General features: G+C 43.7%; 1 protein-coding gene across 1 annotated transcript in view; it reads right to left on the minus strand.

Moving 5' to 3' along the window:
* The window catches only part of LOC138303797 (peroxidasin homolog), a 193,013-nt gene that overhangs the window by 80,481 nt on the left and 89,910 nt on the right, over positions 1-22,622 (minus strand). Inside the window, exons 7-10 of the mRNA XM_069243211.1 lie at positions 18,347-18,516; positions 11,223-11,340; positions 7,898-8,067; positions 2,009-2,281 (exon numbers count right to left, since the gene is read on the minus strand). Of these exons, the coding sequence (XP_069099312.1) occupies positions 2,009-2,281; positions 7,898-8,067; positions 11,223-11,340; positions 18,347-18,516 (731 nt within the window). The remainder of the gene's footprint in view (positions 1-2,008; positions 2,282-7,897; positions 8,068-11,222; positions 11,341-18,346; positions 18,517-22,622) is intronic.

Raw genomic sequence — 22,622 nt, forward strand, 5'->3', positions numbered from 1 at the left:
ATGGTTTTTTATGGGTCATGTTCTACCTTACTGTTTGTTTAGTTGTCTAAGGGACTTTTCTTAATCCATGCATTGTGCCGAAGAGTGGTATTTCTGACCACACCTGTCACGTTTACGCTTATGGCAGCATGTGCGGATGTGCACTGAGGTTTGTGTATATAAGCTGGTTGCTCACATTAGCACTATTTCATTTCCCTTATCCCACATTGTGCTGATCTCCGATTTGCATTTCCTGGTACACCTTGACATGTCACTCCGTGCAAAAAGAATGAGCCTTTGCTAGTGTCATGTGTTTCTACGGCTTTGAACATGCTTTGGACATGTGTATATAATTCTTCCTTATTATTGGGGTTGCATGCACCCCCTATTCATCTTCAGTTGGTACAGGAATGTTCTATGTAATTATACGTTTATTGAATTGTCTTAAGACATTAAGGAGCATGGGTGATGGGCCACAAACATGTGGTTGCACTATTGCTTCATATAAAGATCCTACCCCTTTTATTGCTGTTTATCCTACAACTGTCCCTGGGCGCCCAGAAACTCGACATACTAATAGGTGCACAGTCCGGGCGTCTTAGCAGGTGGTACTGGAAGCCTCTAGGGGGCATATTTAAGTGCCCCTAGCTCCACCTTAGCGCCGCCATAGAGTCTTTTTTTTTACGCTAAGGCGGTGATAAAGTGGCCTTTTCCTCACGCCATATTTACAAAGTGGCGCTATGCGTGCATTGTGCCACTTTGTAAACCCTTACGCCACATTATGCCTGTGCCAGGCATAATGTATGCAAGAGGCGTTCTCCTGTTAGGGGGGCTGAAAAAATGCCGCAAGGAAATCTAAGAGATCTTCTTGAGTCATTTTTTCCGGCACTTTTAACGCCTGCTTGGAACAGGCGTTAAACGGGGGCTTCCATTATTTAGAATGGCCTCCTATGTACTCTGCAGGAGTAGTGCCAAAATGTTGGTGCTACTCCTGCAGAGTACATCAATAGCGTCAATAAAAATTATGTTATTTCCCCCAACCCTGCGCCATGGTGCACAGTGTTTTAAATACGGCGCACACATGGTGGCGGTAGAGGGGGTGCTAAGAGGTGCAAGGTAAGTGGCGCTGCACTTAGTGCAGCGCCACTTTCCTCAAATCTGCCCCATAGATTTCTTCTTGTTATGCACAAGTGAACATCTTTAATTTCTGAAGCTGCACTTTCTCAAAACCATTTGTTACACCAGTTGTGCCCAAACCGAACCAAATGCATCCCAAACACTCAGGGGCATATTTATGGAAGACTGGCGCAACTTTTCTAGTGCCCCATTGGATCCCTCTAATGACACCATGTGTGTGCCGTATTTACAATACGGTGCAACATGGCAGTCGTGTCCACATTAGTGTCATAATTTATGGCGCGTTGCTGGATTAGCATAATAAATTATGGCGCTAATGCAGTAAAGCACAGGGAGAAACATTGTTTTCAATGGAAGCGTCATCTTAACGCCTACCTTAGGCAGGCACGATTAATGACATAGTAAAATCTAGTAAATTTCACTGCGCCATTTTTCTGGGCCTCTCTATGTGGGAACGCCCCCCTTGCATACATTATGGTGGTCATTATGTACACGGCGGAAACAACCATTCATGTTGGCGGTCAAAACACTGACCGACAGCGACCCCGGAACCCCGCCGGGCAGATAATGAACTTTTCTGTGAGCCGGCGGGCGGAAACTTTGCAGCTTCAGCCGCCACTGCCAGCATGGCGGGCCAAACCGCCATTATCAGAATGAGGGCCTATGCCTGGAGCTGGCATAATGTGGCGTAAGCGTTTACAAAGTGGCGCAATGCTTGCATTGCGCCACTTTGTAAATATGGCGCTTGGGAAATTCCACCCTAACATCACAATTGCGTTTTTAAAAAAAAGACGCAAATGTGCCACAAGGTGGAGCTAGGGGCATCATAAATATGCCCCTCAGATTTCTGGCACATGAGGTTCAGCCAGGTACTTGGCTATTCAACTTTTACCTTGTACGATGATATGTGCCGAAGCCTGAATTGAGCCCTCGCTGTTGCTCGCGTTGCAGTTGTACTGTGCTTGATCGGAGAAGGTGACGTTCTGTATGTACAACCCTCCTGAGGGAGTGAAGGTGAAGCGGGCATTCTCATTGAGTGGGGAGCCTGCGTCTGAGGTCCACACAATGCGGGGGCGTGGGTGACCCGAAACTCCACATTCTAACGTGATGCTTTCCCCAATGAGCACTTCTGTGTTCTGTGGCTGAATCACAAAGATGGGCTTTGCTGAAAAAACAGAACATCATCAGTTGTACAGGACCAACATGTCACCTTGCAACCACTTCAGAGCTCTGCGAACCACTGGGGGATATAGAAATACAAAGTTAATAGCAGAAAACAGAAGAAAACATGCAGATACTGTTGAAAAGTGCATGTGCATCAATCACAGGGTGGAAGAAGGGTCGTGAGCTGATGCAGGAGTCAGTAAACCGCCTACTAACTCTGTAACATCTGACAGTGACTCGTCACACAAATAGGTTGCAGAGACTCAATGCTTGCACTGGCCTTTTGAAAAGAGCTGTAAAAGAGATTGTAGCACTGAGGAGTGCAGTCCCGCTGCTTTAGACTTTGTGGATGGTATGTAGCTGATATAGAAGCTACTGACCTCTGGTGTGTGCTCTCATCACTATCTATGGTTTGTTAGCAAAAGAAAACCCCTCTCACACTGTAGCCTTCTGTTAGGATGTACAGACACAATGCATTGGGCACTGGATCTGTATCATGAACAGATGCATTGACTAAGCCCAGAGCTAAGCACCTAGGCCCATATTTATGGCCTTTTGTCACAGGGCAGGAATGCAATGTATCAATGCAATACAGTGTATTCCTCTCCTTTCCCACTGAGCTGGCACCATTTTGGCGGCCTAGCAGTAACACAGGCACTCTTGCACCATGGTGCAGGGGGGTCCGCATTGTAGGCAGGATTGTTTTTGTGCAGGAAGGTGTACCTTCCTGCACAAAAACAATCCTGAAGAGGCACCTTCCTGCACAAAAACAATCCTGGGAGGCCTTTTCCTCTTTCTATGTGTGCTGCAGATATTTCTCCTCATGGTGCCTCCCCCAGTGGCTACATAAGGTTTTGGCGCATCCTCATGTTTACAAGGTCTTGTAAATCCGGGGATGCATCAAAACCCATGGGTGTTGCATGGGAACACCCACCACAATGCTCATGAAATGCATCCCTAATGCAGAGTAAGGCAACACAGTGATTTGTGCTGCCTTTGCCTTACTCCATATCTATGAGACCATTCAAAGCCACCCAAAGTGGCTTTTCGTTGCCTCATAGATATGATTTAAAGGTGTGGCCACTATTGCATCACAAAAAGTGACGCAATGGCGGCATAAGGGGCTCATAATTATGCTCACTATTTTGTGCAGCATTAACTGGAAATTTCTCTGAGATAGAGCATAAGCTGCGGACTGCAAAGTTTGGAAACCATGAGAGGCGATGACTGCTCACTGATTATGATTCATGTTTTCTGCAATTCATGCACTAACTCAGAGACATTCACAGTTAAATGGATCTGCTTTAGACAAATGCAAAGAAACAGCACTCAACCCTGAGCTCTGACAGCTGAACTCTTCATGGTTTAATCCCTGGTGCTGGCAATGGTATTCTAATAATAGAGAAGCTGCTTGCACCTGATATGTATTAACACTCTGTATTAGTAGTTGATTGTGAGAAATTCAGTTGTTAGTTGATTGGGGTCTGAGCCCTGGTCAAGCAACAGCCACAATCCCTTGCAGGATGAACCATAAAAAGTCACTAAATTGACCTGTGCTTAACCCTGGGTAACTTGGCACGAAAAGCAAAGGCAATGTGTGAAGTATTTATGCAGCACAAAAACAGAAATAAAGTAAAAACACAACGCAAGAAAAATCCCAAAACAATTTACAAAACATAGAGAAAATTGTAATCAAGTATTTGACACCAAAATAACAAAAATCCAATCAGTTGAAACAGAGTTATGAATTTTTTAAGTTTAAGGTTCAACATTGTGCCTAAAACATAAAAGCACCGACCGCCGTCATATGGTTGACGGAGACTGGGTCAAAGTTGAAAGTTAAGGCCCACTGCGATGGAGCGTGGTTTGTAATCATGAAGTGGTTGGGCCCGATCAGTGCTTGCCTTTGGGCTTTTGAGAGAAAAATGTCTGGGAAAGAAGTAGTTCAGCGGGGTAAGACTGCAGGAGTGTCCAAGGAGGAAACATCATTGTAGGATGGCCATGGAGCGAAGCCGCGGTAAAGATTTTTACCTTTGGACTTAGTCACTGAAATGGAAGTCAAAAATCTCCAGTGGGACGAAGCAAACAGCTGTAGCCGAAGACAGTTCCACAAGATTGGATACCCTTTTGGCGAAGGACTGCTGAAACGGATTTGCTGCTGTGGAGAAGAACATAGCAGGAGAAGCTGCAAATTCTATCCGGCTGGCAATACACCTCGGGTGGATAGGTGAGCAGGTTGGTCCCAGTCTCTTCCTGGTTCTCAGAGCTCTTTTTGGGCAAATTTTGTCTGTCCTGAGGCTTGGAAAATGGCCATATGGGTACCTTAGACCCCACCACCAAGGGCCCAAGAGCGGATGGAGACCTCTTGGGGGTTCAGGACTCACTCATGCTGGGTCCAGGTGCGGCTTCAAGATAGTGGGAGCTTGTTATGTCCCTGTGGCTCTGAACAGAAGGCCAGCGAACTAGCCCTTGGAGTGAATTCTGAGCGCAAGGTAGAGATGTAGAGCTTAACAGCACGGCTGGGCTCAGAGAGTTCATGGCAGACTTCAGAAAGCAAAGCAGTCCTTACAGGTACAGCAGGAATGTGGGAGAGTGCACAGCAGGCCACAGCAGCAGGCAGTCCTATGAGAGTCCTTCCACAGGTCCAGTAGTGAAATGAAGTGTGGCTCTGAGAAAGTCCTAGTTTTATACCTTTGTGTCCGGCTCCTAGAATGCGGGAGAAGTTTCTGGGAAGATCTTTGAAGTTCTGGGAGTTTCCTGCCTACCCTGCCCTGGCTGGCTGCATTGACAATACAGGATTATTGGGCCTATTGTGAGGAAACAGGACACACCCAATCCAGGTGCAAGTAGGGCTGTGCTCAGCTCTGCCCCCCCATCCTGCCAGTTGATGGCCCACTGAGGCACACCTAATCCCACTATTGTGTTACTGTCTGTGAGGCATTCACAAAGTGTAACTGCCAGCTACCCCAGTCATGTCACTCAGGACAGGCTACAGACACTGAGGGCTAAGGGCAGGAAAATGCAAACTTTCTAAAAGTGGCATTTCCAAAATTGTAATGATAAATTCGACTTTACCATTAAAGAGGGTTTTATCACTACAATTTCACAGGTACCAAACATGATATATGTACCTCATCTGATTTAGGAATTACAGATTATTAAATGTTATAAGGAATCCCCACTATTATCCTGTGGGGCGATAGGCCTCACAGTAGTGAAAAATGAATTTGGGAGTTTTTCACTACCAGGACATGTAAAACAAATGTACATGCCCTACCTTTTAATTATATAGCACTCTGCCCTATGGGATAGGTATGGCCTACCTTAGGTGTGACCGATATGTAATAAAAGGGAAGGTTAAGGCTTGGCAAGGAGGTTTTGAATGCCAAGTCAACATGGCAGTGTGACACTGCATTCAGACTGCAATGAGGGGCCTGGTAAATGTTTTAGAGGGCTTCTTAAGTGGGTGGCCCAATAAGTGCTACAGGCCCACTGGTAGCATTCAATTTACCGGCCCTGAGTATATGATGTACCACTCAACAAGGGACTTACAAGTAAATTAAATATGCACGGAGCCCTAAGGCCAACAAAAACACATTCAACAAAAAAGTGGAAGGAAAAGGTAAAGATTTGGGGGGTGATCCTGCAGAGAGGGCCAGGTCCAATACTGATGCTCTAGATGCTTCATTAGTGACAGACAAACTCCCTGTCCATGAGAAGTGGATTCACACTGCACCAGACTTCAGTCTTGTGGAAGGTTTGTTAGTGATAGAGAAACTGCTTGCATCTGAAATGTAGACAGACACTGCATTGGGAGGTTATTCTGTGGATGATTTGGTAGTGATAAAGAACCTCCCTGCCAGTGAAGCATGCAAAAGCACTGCATTAAGAGGTGATGCTATGGATGTTTTTTTAGTGATACAGAAGCTTTAGGCTCTGGTGCCAGAAATGGTCTGTTCATGATAGAAGAGTTATTATATCTGTAGGACACAGTCTTTAAGCTACAGATGATATAATAGTGTTAGAAAAGTTCTTTCTCTTTTTGAGCTGTGCAGACACATGTCATTCGGTCTTGGTGAGAAGAATATTTGTTAGTGATAGATAAGTTCCCATCCTCTGACGAGTACATATTTACTGCGTCAGGATGAGTACAGGGGAATAAAGAAGATCCTTTCGGTACACAGGGCCCTCGTGCTTCCAGGTGCCCCACTTGAGTTTAAGGCATATGCATTTCAGTGAGATATGGGAGCCTCAGTGGCCCCTCACTGCATTCCACAGGGTGGCCTACAATTTTGCTTAACTCCACCGACTGGGATTAGGATGGTTTGTTCGTGACAGAAAAGCTTCTTACTTCTAATGTGTGCAGACACACTGAATTAGACCCTTATGCTGCAGGGGATTTTTTAGTGATAGAGAATCTTCCCGCCTCTGAGGATTGCAGAATCACTACATTAGACCCCAGTGCTACAGCCGATATATTAGTGATAGAGAAGCTCTCTACCTCTGAATTGTGCAGACACATTGCTTTCGGTCCTGGTGAGAGGGATATTTGTTAGTGATAGAGAAATCCCACCTCCTGATGAGTGCAGAATGACTTTGTTAGGCCAGATATTGGGATTGTATGATAGTGATGAAGAAGCTCCCTGTCTCTGAAGTTTGCAGACACTCTACATTAGACCCCATACTATCAATCAATCAACCAATCATAGCATTTGTAAAGCGCACTACTCATCCGTGAGGGTCTTAAGGCGCTGGGGGGGGGGGTGCTGCTACTGCTTGAACAGCCAGGTTTTGGGGTGTCTCCTGAAGGTTAGAAGGTCCTTTGTCTGTCGCAGGTGGATAGGAAGAGTTTTTCATGTCTTGGCGGTGAGGTGGCATGACGATCTGCTCCCGCGGTCGTTCTGTGGATGCGTGGAATGGTGGTGAGGGCAAGGTCAGCGGAGCAAAGCTGGCGGGTCGGGGTTTAGAAGGAGAGTCGTCTGTTGAGGTATTCTGGTCCGGTGTTGTGCAGTGCTTTGCGAGCGTGGGTGAGAGCTTGAACGTGATTCTCTTGTTGACGGAGAGCCAGTGAGGGTCTACCAGGTGGGCTGTGATGTTGCTGTGGCAGGGGATGTCCAGGATGAGGTGTGCAGAGGCGTTCTGTATCCATTGCAGTCTTTTTGGAGCTTGCCCATGGTTCCTGCGTAGAGGGCATTGCCGTACTCCAGTCTGTTGCTTACGAGGGCTTGGGTGAACGTCCTTCTGGTTCCCGTGGGGATCCATTTGTGGATCTTCCAAAGCATGCAGAGGGAGTTGAAGCAGGAGGAAGAGACGGCGTTGACTTGCTGGGTCATTGATAGCGATGAGCGATGCTAGTGATGTTATATTAGTGATAGAGAACTCTGTTACTCAGAGCTATGCTGACACACTGCTTTCTGTCTTGTTGAGAAGGACGTTTTTTTGTGACAGAGTAGCTCCCAGTTCAGTTTCATTGTATTAGGCCGGATACTGGGATGGTTTGTTAGTGACAGAGAAGTTCCTGGTATCTAAAGGTTTGCAGATATACTACATTATAACCAAGTGCTGCAAATGGTTTGTTAGTCACAGAGAAACTCTCATTCCAAAGTCAAGCACTCACTAGGGCTCCCAAAGTAACGGAGCAAGACTTCTTGGGTCCGGACACCCCCAGCAATGTTCCGGGCCATGCACTGATAGACTCCTTTATCAGACTCCTGGGTGTCTTGGATCTGCAGGGTGCCATCATCAAGCAGGTTCAGGCGGCCGTGATCTCTCATTTCGATCTCGTTACTGGGGACACAAAATAGATTCCTGAGTCTCAATGAGTCATGAACAACACTTAAAAACATTTAAATCATGCATACTCAAAGCAAAAACAAATTTCATTGCGCTAGTATCCTGCTGAGCCTTCCAGTGTCGTTGCACCCACTTTATAAATTGGGTCTAAAAATGGGGAATAAGTGAGCAATCTGGAGTTGCCCCAGTTTTGGTGGTGTTATAATTCCTAATGATATTGTTTACCTAGGCACATATAAAGTCTCAGACATTTAACAAGCAAATGCATAGATATGAATGTGTGGCTTGTATATGAATTCAATACTGAGGTGGTTGGAAAAGTCTGTCTGCGAAGTCTCGATGGGTAGGTTGCTGCCAGTGCGGCCTCCTTCCAGCTGGCCCCATTATTCGCTTCCCCCTGGGTCAGGGGGCAGAAATAAAGTCATAATAGAGCCGGCGGCAATGCTGTAGTGCTTAGGGTGCAAAGCAAAGAGTGAACATCGTGACAGGGCTGGACGGGTGGGCCCTGCACCGCCCATGCCAAGTGCATGGGCAGTGGAGGGGCCCTTCTGGGGCCCCCCTTAACCCCGTCTCCACCAGCTGTTTCATGGAAGTGCTACCATCATGAAACCGCTGGCAGAGAAGGGAGTTGTAATCCCCAGGGCAGCGTTGCTTACAGCACACATGCACATCAATAGATAAAATATTTAGAAAAATGTGACATTTGCTTTGATAATTTCCTGGTGTTATGTACCAAATTTTCTATTCAGTCCAGTGCATCTCAACGGAAAGGTAATATGGAACCAATACTTTACTGTTAGTGGAGAGGGCCCTCACTAATCTGAGGCTAGAGGTGGCCAAATGCAGATTATAGTCAATGTGTCATGAAATGAAAAGATCAATGTTCAACGCTTCCTGGAATTAAGTGATCTTCTGGTTTACATCACATTTCCAAGTACAGTTCACGCTGATAGCCATTTTATGGTATTTCCTAATAAACATATGTTCTTCAGATTTTGTTATTAGGTGCAATGATGAGAGATATGTAATTGGGGTGCATTGCTTCAGTATGGTCAAAATAGAAGAAGAGTTGCAAATTCACGGCTCCTCCTATTTTCTTGAATAAATGCATTTTTAGATATTCACAATACACTGCCCTACTGATGATAACTGGATAAGCCTTTTCAAGTGGTTTAAAAATCAAACTAGCAGAACAGATGGTTTGTTCATATAATGTAATCAAGGAAAAATCCATGCTTAATATTTTTAAATGCAGGAAGAAAATGCAGTAAAATTTAGTGAAGATATAAGCCCATATTTGACTTTCATTAATAAATTCAATGTACTGGTTTGCTAGATCGTTAGTAAAGGTAATCTCTGCATATTTAGCCTGTAGCCTAAATATATATTTATCAAACCAGATAGCCATTTGTGAAAGAGGAAAGTACATTGATTTGGAACTGTGCCTCGAATGGAGGACTATGGAAGAGGGTGCAAGATATAAGGATATTTTTCTGGTATTTCTGTTTGGAAGTAGGCTTTGTAGAAATAATTTGGGCTTTTGCCCGAAGTTGTTATATAGAGAGTTCCTAGAGTTAAGATGGCCAAAGTGCTAAACTAGTCCTGGATGAAAGCTAGTATTTTTTATGAAAGTTTCAAGTTTTAATGAAACTATGAATTGAGTTTTCTAGTTAGAGATGTAGCCAAAGTCACATTTTCATAATTTGTTACTGGTTTGTCGCATATATCCTCCTAATCTCCATGTTTAACCACTTTCAATTATGAGTTACCTAGGCAGTATCATACTATGTATGTAACCTAAATCGGCCTTCATTATTCCCCGCACAAACTGACACTGTACCGTTTTGCCAAACAATTGAACATTTATTATTTTAAATCAAGGTGTTTCTTTTCAGGATTGGCAAAGTAATATACGCAGGGAATATTACATAGCCTTAGACTATAGCTGGTCAATTTATTGTTTATCTTGGGGATCATTTTGACTATAAATATTAGGTGAAACCCTAATCCTAGACCAGGTGAGAAAGCAGATTTTTCAGAAATGTTTTTAGAATGTGAACACTGCAAACATTTATATTACTGAGATAATGACTCACTGGAACTCCCACAAATAGCATCCATTGTACCATATTTTCCTTGTAACTATCCTAATGTTATTGATCAAGTAAAGTAGTGATCGTACAACTGTATATATAATAAAAGCTGTGAGATTTTGGAGAGCAGATCTGGTATTTGGATCCATAGCCATAGGATAACATTGTTTCTTATGAGAGGGGATCGCCAGCCACACACTGGGAACTGTGTTTTATGATCACTGTGGTAATCTCAGACATTACAGTACCAATCATATTTTTTCATGGGGTGATCAATAGTCAACTTTCCCTCCCAAAAGACAACAATGGGCGATGATTCATGTGAGATAGGACAGCGATACCTCCTCGATTCTTAACACTCGATTAGAAACAACACAGTGATTGTAACCACCATAATGATAAATATATTCTGATTGTAATTTGATACCCAGCAATGCTTGTTTTGTTCTTTGTTAATACTTTGATTATGTATTGGATTGTATGACTTCTACTATTTGTTTTTTCGTTTTACTTTGTGCATATAGTTAAGATACTGTTAAAATGTTCATTTAACCAGTAACATTACTGGCTGGATAGTCGCTAATTATTGAAACAACTATGTTAGGCTGTATCTACTGTCAAGCTTCACCCACTTCCTTTGAGCTAAGCCTTGACTGCCTATCCATGCTACCCTGGAGAATCAAGACCCAACAAACTGGTTAGTAGGAAAATACATCTTTACATTTCTGAAAAAAAAGCCTGTCATTGGCTATGATGATAACCTCTTACAGATGTCCATTACCCTGTTTTGTCACTAATCTGTAACATACGGAGATGGTGCCACTATACAATAATCAAAATGAGAAATACTCTTCTATTTTATTTGAATGAAGACATTATGACCCTACTTGGTACATTTTCTTTTGAGTTTTCTGTTGAAAGACCTACATCATGACCCTCAAAGACTCGTGAATGGTTCCTAAGACTAAAGGGAGTTGTTTTGAGCACATTCCCTACGTTTTCTTTGTGTCCTGCCTCACAAACATTTTGCATTTCAAAAATGGAAGAAGGACTCACCTGTTGTGTAACCAGATGATCTCCGGTTTTGGGTTACCCTCTGCGCGACAAGTGAAGTACACTGTGTTTCCCTTTGTAACATCTACATCTTGTGGCTCCAAAGTAATGCGTGGTTTTTCTAAATAAATAAAGAAAGAAAGAACCACAAAGGTAAATGCATTTGCAGGTCAAAAGAAAAGAATCACATAACAGTTTCTGGAGTTGTAAGAAGTATCATTGATGCTAAAGCCTACGCAAGGTTTCCAGAGTCTGTCTAGACCTCAATGGAGTGTTTGGTGTGCCATTTCTCTGGCAGAGGTCTCAGAATTTAAATGATGTAATAGTCAGGATCTGGTGCCAAACCCCAGGCCTGAGTCTCAAAACCCTGGATGCAGCTGCAGAACCAGGTCATGGATGCCAAGTATAGTCCCAGAACCATGAACTAATATCAATCACACGTCATAGTTAACACCTCCCAAGTGAAGTCCCAGAGCCTGCCATAAATGCAAGAAACTGCTATTGGTGCCAGACTCTTGGTGTGATTCTCAGAGGTTGGCACAGATCTATTGAATAATCGATGAGAAAAGGGTTTCTCTGCACTCCTCTGGAGTCTGAGACCAAGACAAGGCATATAAACAACACCTAAAGTATACACTGGATGTGCTCTGCCTCACAAGAGAACAGAAGCATTACTTATTTTAAGTAAAGTATTACTCTCTTACATTTCTTGAAATGCTGCATGTATCGTATACATTAGGATGCTCTGAAAATGAATGTTAAGGACTCTTAAAAGCATGCAGTAACTTAAGGCCTGATTTAGATATCGGCAGACGGGTTACTTCATCACAATGGGGGCGGATATTCCGTCTGCTGAAATCTAAATCCCATTGGATAGAATTGGATTTAAATTTTGACGGACGGGATATCTGTCAACACTGTGAGAGAATAACCTGTCCGCCAATATCTAAATCAGGCCCTTAATACTAGTTTGGTACATAATATACTTCCAAAACAGAGGCACTGGTGCAATGATCCCAATGAATTCCTAATAGTAAAAAAACACCAATAGGAATATAGCCCGAGAGAAACAGTTCATATATATATATAACAATACAACCGGTGTTGTGGTACCCAGATACACCTGCTGCCAACAATAATTGTGATGGACAGGCAAACTTCTAATGCTGTGGATCATGTGTGCTTTTTCCGGGACTAAAATAGTGAAATTTCAATAGGATATGCTCCTATCAATTACCTTGTCTAGTTTAGATAAGCCAAAACTGAAGCTTCAGTAACCTGATGGACATCAGCAGATCTTTCAAGGTGTGGTAGAAGACTCAAATCCATTTGCACATTTCACCATCCTTCACCAGCCTTAAGGTGATGCTCCCTCTCCTTGCTAAAACCATCTTGCTATTCTCATCATGAACACTAAAACGGTTATTGCCACAATAGTCTATCACGCACCTGTAAACCTTCTGTCACACCTTAGTTTCATCGCTGACAGTAGCAAGTTTTTGGGGATTATAGTTTTGACATTCCCAGTTTACCTATTGGACAATAAGTCCTAGCACGCTTGCCACCCCACAAGACTATGATCAATGAATATGTATTATGAATCACACAGGGTTATTAATGATGTTAGGTATTTGAAGACTATTGTGGTGGTGGCTACACACAAAAACTAATGTCAAGGGACATGCTTTGCCTGTAGTGACAGTGCACTGCTGTATATGTCTGATTGATCCTTGTCAAAAGGGCACCATTGGCTCATGTTAGATAGAGGGTGCGCTGTCCAGCCATGCGCTGTGGCACACCTTTGACATGATGCAAGCCGTGCAGACTGAGACAGTGCCCCATATTACAGTAAAGGTGGTATCCACAGTGCAGACGCAAAAAACGCTTCTGCACTGCGGGCGGCACATTAATAAGGGGTGCATCTGCTGTTAGACACCACCAATCTGCCTCGTTGTACAGGCACCAGAGCGGCTGCATTTGAAAGTAGAACTGAGATCCCTCTACAAGTTTGGTGCAGTGAGTGATTGCTCCCGCTCAGGGAGGAATATGGCGATGCAAGTGCCTCCATTTCTCCCCTTTCAAGGGTCACTTCTGGGGGGCATACTGACTGCGCCCTATCTTTATTTAGCACAGAATTAGAGCACCTCCTGGTGGCCCTTTTGCCTCTGCGGCCACATCTCTAGTATGGCGCGGGTGTAAAGGATTCCCTTGTTTGCAGAGACCAGGGCCCCATGCATCTGAGAGGATGCCATAGTGAGATAGTGGTGGCCCACGTTTAGCCACAGCAAGATTTGACTTGCAGAACGGGCTTCACAAACATCTGCTACCCGTTTCTGCAGTCTCACAGTTCCCCTGAGTTCAATAAAGGGTGCAGCCTCCCCTTGTAGCCCAGGGGAACTTTCTATAAAACAGCCCTAGGGTTGCATGGTTGCAGTTGTATAGTTCAGCAAACCCTATCTTAAGACCCTCAGTTTATTCACTAGGGTCGAGTGCAAAGCGCTCTGTCCCTGGTGTGATCTCTCTATGGGCTTTTAACCACGCCTATTAGTTTGGTTGGTTCATCGGCTTGCATTTTACAATTTGCTTCATTTAATTGGTGAAAGGCATGCATACGTGTTTTTCCGGTGTTTAGCCCTCTCGAGCACACCGGCCAACTACCGAAAACATACGAGGCTCCATGTTTTCCATATGGTTTGTGGACTACTTTTTCTCTTTATTTCGCAGGCAGCGCAATCTCGCTGGGCAGTAATCGAGCGATTTGCATGACACAGACCATGTTACATGGCTAACTGCACTTCTGCCAGTTAAATGGATAATTGCACTTCTGCCAATATGTTTCACTGCAAGCGAACTTCTGTTTCCTTTTGTGTGTCTCCGTCACGCTTCATGGTGCCCCTGGGTTCGGTTATGTGAAACTGTTTTACTTTTCAGTTTATGTGGCAAGAAAAGTCAGGTTATGAGCTTAAAACGTGAATAGATCTAACTCGAGCAAACGTGTGACCCGTTGCATTGCAAATGCTTGTTTTTTGGAAGCTGAGGGCTTAAGTGGGCTGTCCTATCAACATGGGAAACTTGCTCATGAATGCAGTACTTTCAGTACCGAGTCCTGGCAACAAACCCACCACTGAAAACAAATGGAAACGTGGGTTGGACATGGGTCAGCTGGGAGCCTACCATTTAGCGGTTCACTTACAATACACTGTTTACATAAGAAAATAGATACATTGCACATTTGTGTGACTAATCTCAACCTCTACGTATGCGTAATTGTTGTAAGTGTGCAGTTTATGCACAAAGTTTGTTAGATTATTAAATCAGCACTGGCCTATACAAACTTATGTAAACCTTCATACACTGCTGGAAATATAAATAATTACTCCAAGATCTCTCAAAGTGGGGGGGGTGGAAAGGGTGGCAGATAAAATGGGCTGGAGTCGTGAGGGTCAAAGACACAAAGAGCAGACAGCAAAGTTTGACAGACAACTTTTATAGTTAATTTTTTAAAACTATGTCCCAAAGAAATCGGCAAAAAGGACAACTGTGATAGTAAATTTGATCTGGTTAACTTACATTAATTTAAATAACACATAATTTAAAAAATAACTTATTGCTTAAAAAGATCACCGAGAACCAAAAAGATGTGATATAAATGTGAAATCTGAAGAGAAAAATATAATTGAACTGAAATGAAAAAACACAATATCTAAAAGTGACTAGTGAGTCAACCCCGTGCTAGCATAAATGTATGATTTTACATTTCATGCAATGGTGTTGCTTTTTATCTATTTATGCTGTTTCCGTTAATAAAACTGAATCATTCTAATTGAACATTTTAGGCCCAATTCATGAACTGCATTTTATAGTGAGTAAAGCAGTACTAAACGTGTAATGCTTACTTACTTACTAAAAAGTGCAATCCACAAACCTATGAGTGTAAATCTCCACCTACATCTCTCCTACCTTTTCTTTAGAGAGATCTTCACTAGTTTACTATTTAGTAGTAAATGTGGTAGGGACCAGGAGAAGTGGCTGCAAAAGATTCATACTTACTAGGCCTGTGCGGGGAGCTCAGCTCTGCTGGCAGAGCTCATGGAGTTTTTGGAACTCCGCGCTAAGCTTGGAGCGTGCCGTAAGTCAAAAAACTCCACTAGTCCCGCCAGCAGAGCGGAGCTCACCCGGTGCGCGCTGAAACCCAGAATGGGCTGCACAGCGCAAGCGCAGACAGTTTGCGCTTGCGCTGTGCAGCCCATAACTAGGCTGCAGAGTGCACCGGAGCACAGAGGGAGGCCGCTGCTGCAGGGAGACTCGTCGCCATCGGACGAAGAGAAGAGGAAGAACCCCGTGAAGACCCAGTTAAGTCCTTGTCTCTTTTTATCATTGTTTGTGCACATTGGTGCACAAAAAGGACTGAAATGGCAGCTTTTGCTGCCTACAGTCCTGTTCTGAATTCAGGCCAGGGCCGTAGGCAGTGAAAGCTGCTGTTTCAGGCCTCTTGTGCACCGGCCTGCCCCGTATACAGTGCACATGGAGCAGGCCGGTGCACAAGAGGCCTGCAGCTTTCACAGCCTACCAAGCCGTAGGCAGCAAAAGAAAGCTGCTGTTTCAATGTCACTTGTACCACCAACTCATTTCCCTTTCTCAGTATATGCCTGTGCCAAAAAATGTGTCCTTAATGAACTCTTAAGGTTTCATTCCTTCATCCAGACATCTTTATGGGGCCAATCTTCCTTCTTATACTGACCCACTTTTTATAGATTGGCATCAGCTTTAATTTCGCTGATCTTATCTTCCTAAGTAATGCCAAATCCCCTGCCATTAACCACAATGGCATCATACATTCATCCTTACCTATGGGATTGTTGTCAGTCACAGGAAGGCGTGACAAGCAACCAGCAGTATTGTTCTTGATCACTGGTACATATTCTACATGGAAAACATATTCTTGCAACCTGAGCAACCAATGTGCTGTGCATTGAGTGGCTGCACCTGCACCTTTTGTTGTGAAAATATCAGCCAATGGTTTATGATCAGATCACACATAAAACATATTGTCTAAAGAGAGTGATTCCCCAGTAACACACATGTTTATTTCTCAGTTACAGAATACTTATGTTGTCCTCTTTTTAAAGCATTCGATGCATACTCTCCTACAACTTCTTTTCAACTTTCACCTGTGCAAGCACGCTCCTTAAGCTCTATATTCTTGCATTCGTTCTTATGATGGTGCGTAACCTGCTGCCAAACTGTTTTAGACAGGGAGCTAAGGAAATCTCAGCCTTCAATTTTTCCAAACTCGCTTTCACAATGCTCTCACCGAGTAGACAACTTTGTTTTTCAACAGTTCTCACACAGCACCAATGGCGGCTCCTCTGTTATGGCGGAGGAACAGTGCCACCCCTGGTGGGAGCCAGCAGAGGAAAAAGGGAAAAATAAAATGATATTAAAACCATTTTATTATCATTTTATTTTTCTTGTGGTGATAGAGCCACCTGAGTCTAGGGTGGGGTGGGGCCATTATTACAGCAGGGGGAGGAGGAGTAGTGCGCACAGTAAGTGCACATCTCGGTTTGGCACGCTGTCCAAGGACAGTCAAACCAACATGCGCACTTAGATCTCTCCACCGGGCTGTGTAGAGGCACAGGCTTCCAGGCCCTGAGCGAGCGTTAAACCAGCCCGCTCAGGCCAATCACGCCGCTGTTCTCATTCTGGTAACCAGTAAGATCAGCATAAGAGTAGTGTCTTGATGGGCGTCTGGGAGTCTGCACAGTGTGTACCAGCCCTTGGGGAATCGGGAGTTGGGATCGGAGCAGATGAAGATTGAAACCGTGGCGGGCTGCTGCAGGTAAGTGCTTTTTTATTTATTTACTTTGTTATTTACCCCTACTCCGCCTCACGCATCCCCCCCACCCGCCATTTATCATATATAGCAGCCGCCGCTGCACGGCACATCTGTTCAGAAAAGTTAGCAATGAATTTGGAGTTATATTCAGTTATCCCTATGACCGTAGCTGCTCTTGATTGTGGGGACTAGATGCCTTTTGATTTGCTCGATCTAAGCTCTTTTTAGTCAACACCCATTACAATCAATGTGATGATGCAAATAATCAACCCCTCGAGTACCTATGTGACATTTGCTCACTTTAATGTTGAAGTCCCTTTCTTTTACGATATCCAAAACAAATTTGAGTGCATAATAGTGTTCTTGCCAATTCTTTCCATTAATATGTTGCCTTGAAAGTATGTGACATTTTTTAAATTCTCTACCAATTGTTGCCTCCCGTTCTGGAACACTGCTGAAGCCAAAGAGAGTCCAAAGGGCACGTGACACAACCTCAGTTCTCCTTCCAGGTCTCAAAAGAGGTTAAAGGTTTGGATTCATCGTCAAAATCTATCTGACCCAAACTGCCTTCCACGTAACATAAGTTGGAAACCTAATCTTTCTTGACATATCCCCCTGATCAAGGACCATGTTCGAAATAGTTTGGGGTTGTAAACACAACATAATCATCATTTTAATTTACAAAAAAGAAATGTAACACGTTATGGATCAGTAATTTTGCTGATAGCAAGCAGTACATTAATGGTACTTACCTCTCTGCAGACAGGTAGCTTGGCAAATCTGGGAGAGGGAGACTCGTACACTAGAAAAGTGACGCATTGATACTGAAAACAGACACATGGGCACTGATCAAGGCAGACATGGACAATAGAATGGGGGTGCCAAGACAGTGGGACTGGAAGACACTGATAGCCATATTTATACTTTTTTAGTGCCGCATTTGCGCCGCTTTTTAACGCAAAAGCAGCGCAAACTTACAAAATACAATTGCATTTTGTAAGTTTGCGCCGCTTTTGCGTAAAAAAATGGCACAAATGCGCCGCTAAAAAAGTATAAATATGGGCCTGAGTCTGGGACAAAGATCCAGAAGACACAGGTCTTCTGGAAAGCCAACAAGCATGGCACAGACCATACCAACGTCACCAGTGCCCTTTAATGACATAAAATATTGTCACATATAATTCACAGGCCCCCTGGCTGTGTGCATTCCTTGAAAGAAGTAAAACACTGCATAAAATATGATAAGCGAAACAAAAGAGTAAACAAAACATTCTAAAGAGTCCATTACCGCAGTTGAACTCCTGGGCTGTTATGGTGGTAATCGACCTGCCCTGCAGCCTTCTGGGATACTCGCATGTGGCAGCGGTCTGGGTGTTCCCCTGTTCTGCAAACTTCCGGAGCAGCTCGGCAAGCCACATCATGTCGCAGTCACATACCAAGGTGTTGGAGTCTAAGCGCCTGTCCAAAAACAAGATGGTGGATTAAAGGCAACCATGGGTGCACCCAGTAGTCAAGTCAGTTCCCTTTTGAACAGTAGTCTGATTGCAAGTGTGAATGCTCTAGCTGAAAACCTCCTTATGCGTACAGGATGGAGAAGTGTGGCTCAATGGTTAGAGTGGCAGACCCTGAAGCAGAGATCTGGCTCAAGACCAGGGTTCAAGTCCCGCTTTGGCAGGTCTTGGGCTCAATTCCCCTTGACCAGATAATTCTCGCCTCGGTGCCTAATCTAATTCATGGGTCCCACTCTGCAACTCTGGGCAATAGCTTGCTTAATCTCCACAACGGCCCCAACAGCGCTTGGATGCCTGGTTTCACCCTGGGGGTGCTCAGGAGTGGGCGCCTCACAGGGAAAAGCCAGGAGGGGTTCCATAGCGGTATGAGTACAGCGCCTTGAGACCCTAACGGGTGAGTAGTGCGCTATACAAGTGCTAATTTACATTTTTACCTGTCAACTCTCCTGGATTTGGCGGGTGTCACTCACTTTTTAATTCTATTCACCTGCCTGACAAAATGCCTCCTTATAACTTAAAGACTCATCCCTGGCCTTACCGGTAGAGGACTACGTGTGAGTTACTCTTCAGATAAGGGACTTATCATGGTCCTATGAATAACAACACATACTATAAGCAGTTAGAACATTGGAACTTGCCTACCTGGGCAACAATATGGAACGGACAACTACTGGACCACAAATTTGACAATTGCCTATACACTTTTCTATAACACAGCTTACCCATACTTGGCGGATTCTAATATAGCCTTAGAACCCGCCGTAGTGGTCTCTACCGGCTATTAAAGGCCCGCTCCCGCGTTCGGCTCGGGCCTTTAACAAGGGAGAGGGCCTTTAATAGCCAGTAGAGCCTGCTACGGTGGGTTCTAAGGCTGTTAGAACATTCTGCCACTCAGGGTAGAATGTTCTATCAAATAAAACAAATTCCTCACGAAGCCTGAGGGGATTAAAATCCCCTCGGGCTCCGTGAGGCTTTTTTTTTTTTTTTTTTAACACATGCTTTATTCGATCAATCGATCATCAAGCCAATATACAATAGGAGTAGTAAGAATAAGGATAAAACCAATAGTGATAATAATAATAATACATAGAAAAAAGTTATAAAACATAGATTCCTAAGAGCATAGTCCAATTAAAATTCTCAGTACACATAATACACATAATACAGTTTCGACCCCCATCCTGCAGTTCTTATAAGAGTAAAAAGAGTAAAAGGTGGGGCTCTGAATTAAAACACAGTCCTTACAATGGAATTGCGTATTCGCCATGCTACTAATAAATATTTACTGACAGCAAGTATTAAAATCGTAGAATGGTGACTTTTTAAAATCCTCAAAGCAGAGGCACAGTCTCTTATCCCCATTTTGCGGCAAATATGACAGATCCACTTAGACCTAGGAAGGGTGTAAGCAGGGCAAAAAAACATAAAATGTTCAACCGTTTCCGATTTTGCACCACAAACTGGGCATGTACTTGTATCTGTTTTTGTACCCCATCTGCACATCAATGACTTCAACGGCAATGACCCAAAACGGAATCTGGCATATAAACTTTTACCGGGGATGTCAGGAATATTGTCTAAATATGGTTCAAATTGTGGATACCACTTAAAATCTGTGAAGAGATTTGTTAAGGTGCCATAAGTTCTGTGGGAAATGTAATCGTCGCATACATAGGACCAATATATGCGTTTCAGCACAATGGAGTGAGCCTTTTCTAGTTTATGGGGTTCCTCCCAAAAGTGGCTGAGGCCAAGTTTGTTAAACCAACTAGATACATGTTTAACCCAAGGAATAGAGGTTGAGTTGGAGCACATTAGCAGATTGTGGAGTGAGGTCTTATAAACGTCTAATTCGGGATTAGTCCATAGTCGTATCCAATATAGTAATGGTCTTAAAATAATTAGATCGGCTATGCGTCTCAGGCCCAGATCTAGGAACAGTGGTATCAATGGAGTGCTAGGAGGACAGGCACATAAGGACCTCGCAAAACTGTTCTCACTAATAGTTAGCCTGTTACAGTCAGAAAAACCCCGGACCTCTGCTCCGTATGCGGCGGAACCCTGTGCTATGGCAATGTAGATCTTAATTGCCGGGGAGACAGTTTTTGCTGTCGTACCCCTATAGAATGGCAGGATTGATGCCGCACCATGCTGCAGGCGACCCACACTTTTATTGATCTGTTCTGCCCAGTTCAGATTATCAGCAAGCCTTACACCCAAAAAATCAATGGAAGAAACCTTATCCAGAAGGTTCCCTTCTAAATGGATAGTACATTTCTTCCGCACTCCTGAGCGGAATGCCATTAACTTGGTTTTTTTATGGTTCAACTCTAGGCCGTAGTCTCGACAAAAGGAGTTAAATCTATTGATAAGAGTTTGAAGGCCCATTGGAGATTTAGAAATGAGAAGAGAGTCATCAGCAAAAAGAAGGATTGGAATTTTTTGGGCGCATAGGGTGGGGGCATCATTCTGGCACGTCATTAAAACCTGTACAACCTCGTTAATAAAAATAGAGAATAAAAATGGTGCCAACACACAACCCTGGCGAACACCCCTATTTATGGGGATTTTGTCCGTTAGTTCGCCTAGGTTCCCCCATCTCACCTGCGCATATGTGTCCTCATGCAACCGCTTTAAAAGTTGGATTAGATTGGCCGGAGTCCCTATTTTTTGTAGCACCTCCCACAACTTTTCCCTCGGAACTAGATCAAATGCTGATCGCAAATCAACAAAATCGATGTATAATGGTTGTTTAGCCAGGGCTGTATATTTCCAGTACAGAATGGCCAGTCTAAAAACCTGGTCTACTGTACTGGTCCTTGGTCGAAATCCGGCTTGAAGAGGGGAAAGAATGTTCTGTTCTTTGGCCCAATTGGTTAATCTACCTAGGAGTTGCTTGGTAAATATTTTTGGGATGTTATCAATTAAACTGATTGGTCTATAGTTTGTCGGGAGGTTTGCGTTACCCTTTTTATGGATGGGGATAATTTCTGCACCCTTCCATGTCATGGGGATCTGCCCCCCTTCAGCAATTTTGTTGGAGAGTGTATTGATGTACCAAGTCCAGACTATTGGTTCTGACGAATAAAGATCCCCCGGAATTTTGTCTGGACCTGGAGCTTTCCCAAGTTTTAAAGAACTAATAGCATTGGCTGTTTCTTTGATAGTGAAGCAGATATGGCTCTTAGAATCCTGTGAGCCCCCTACAAGGGGAGCTGGTCCATGGTGCTCATCAAGGGTAGAGAGAAAATCTTGGTCTGCTTCCCCAGTAACTAAGATTGTGGGGGTCTCAATTTTTCTATATAAGCCCGAAAAATGCTCGACCCATTTTTCTGGCTGTATATGGCTTCTCACACCAATCCTTCCCTCTTTCTCTCGCTTACCTAACAATTCCCAAAACAATTTATTGTTGTTGGATTGGGTAGCATCCAACAATTCCTGCCAAGTTGTGTCTTTCCAGTTTTTTTTTGCTCGGATGATGGATTCTTTGTAAGTACGTCTAGCTACGAATATTTCTCCATGGGTTCCTCGTCAAACCATGAGCTAGAAGTTTCTCCTTGGTGTCTTACCCCAACCTTCCTGTAGAATATACGTTGTAATCTTATGATCATATTTTCATGTATGTATAAGAGGGGGATATCATTGGAATCATAGTCACTGTATGGAGCAAGGATGTCTATAAAAGCCTGATAAATCTCACGTAACAGATAAGGGTTTGACTGGACCTTTGGCCCCCTGACCTTCGTAGATGTGATGTTCATGGTAGGAATAGGGACCAAGGTAGTTTGTTTGTTCAAAGTCCTACCAAAAACATCACCTGACATAGAGAGTAACAAGGGATAATGGTCGCTTTCGGTTCTAACATCCACCTTCATATCATTCAGAAAGGGCCACAATCTCACATCCACTACAAAATAATCGATTACGCTTGTAGTTGAACCACGTTTAAAAATGGGCGCAGTATCCAGGTCAGAGGGCATGCGGCCATTACATGCCCCGAGACCATGTTTCAAACAAAGGGAAGCCAATTGGATAGCTACACGAGAGTTAAAA

This window comes from Pleurodeles waltl, chromosome 7 (genome assembly GCF_031143425.1).
Source record: "Pleurodeles waltl isolate 20211129_DDA chromosome 7, aPleWal1.hap1.20221129, whole genome shotgun sequence".
Classification (NCBI taxonomy): Eukaryota; Metazoa; Chordata; class Amphibia; order Caudata; family Salamandridae; genus Pleurodeles; species Pleurodeles waltl.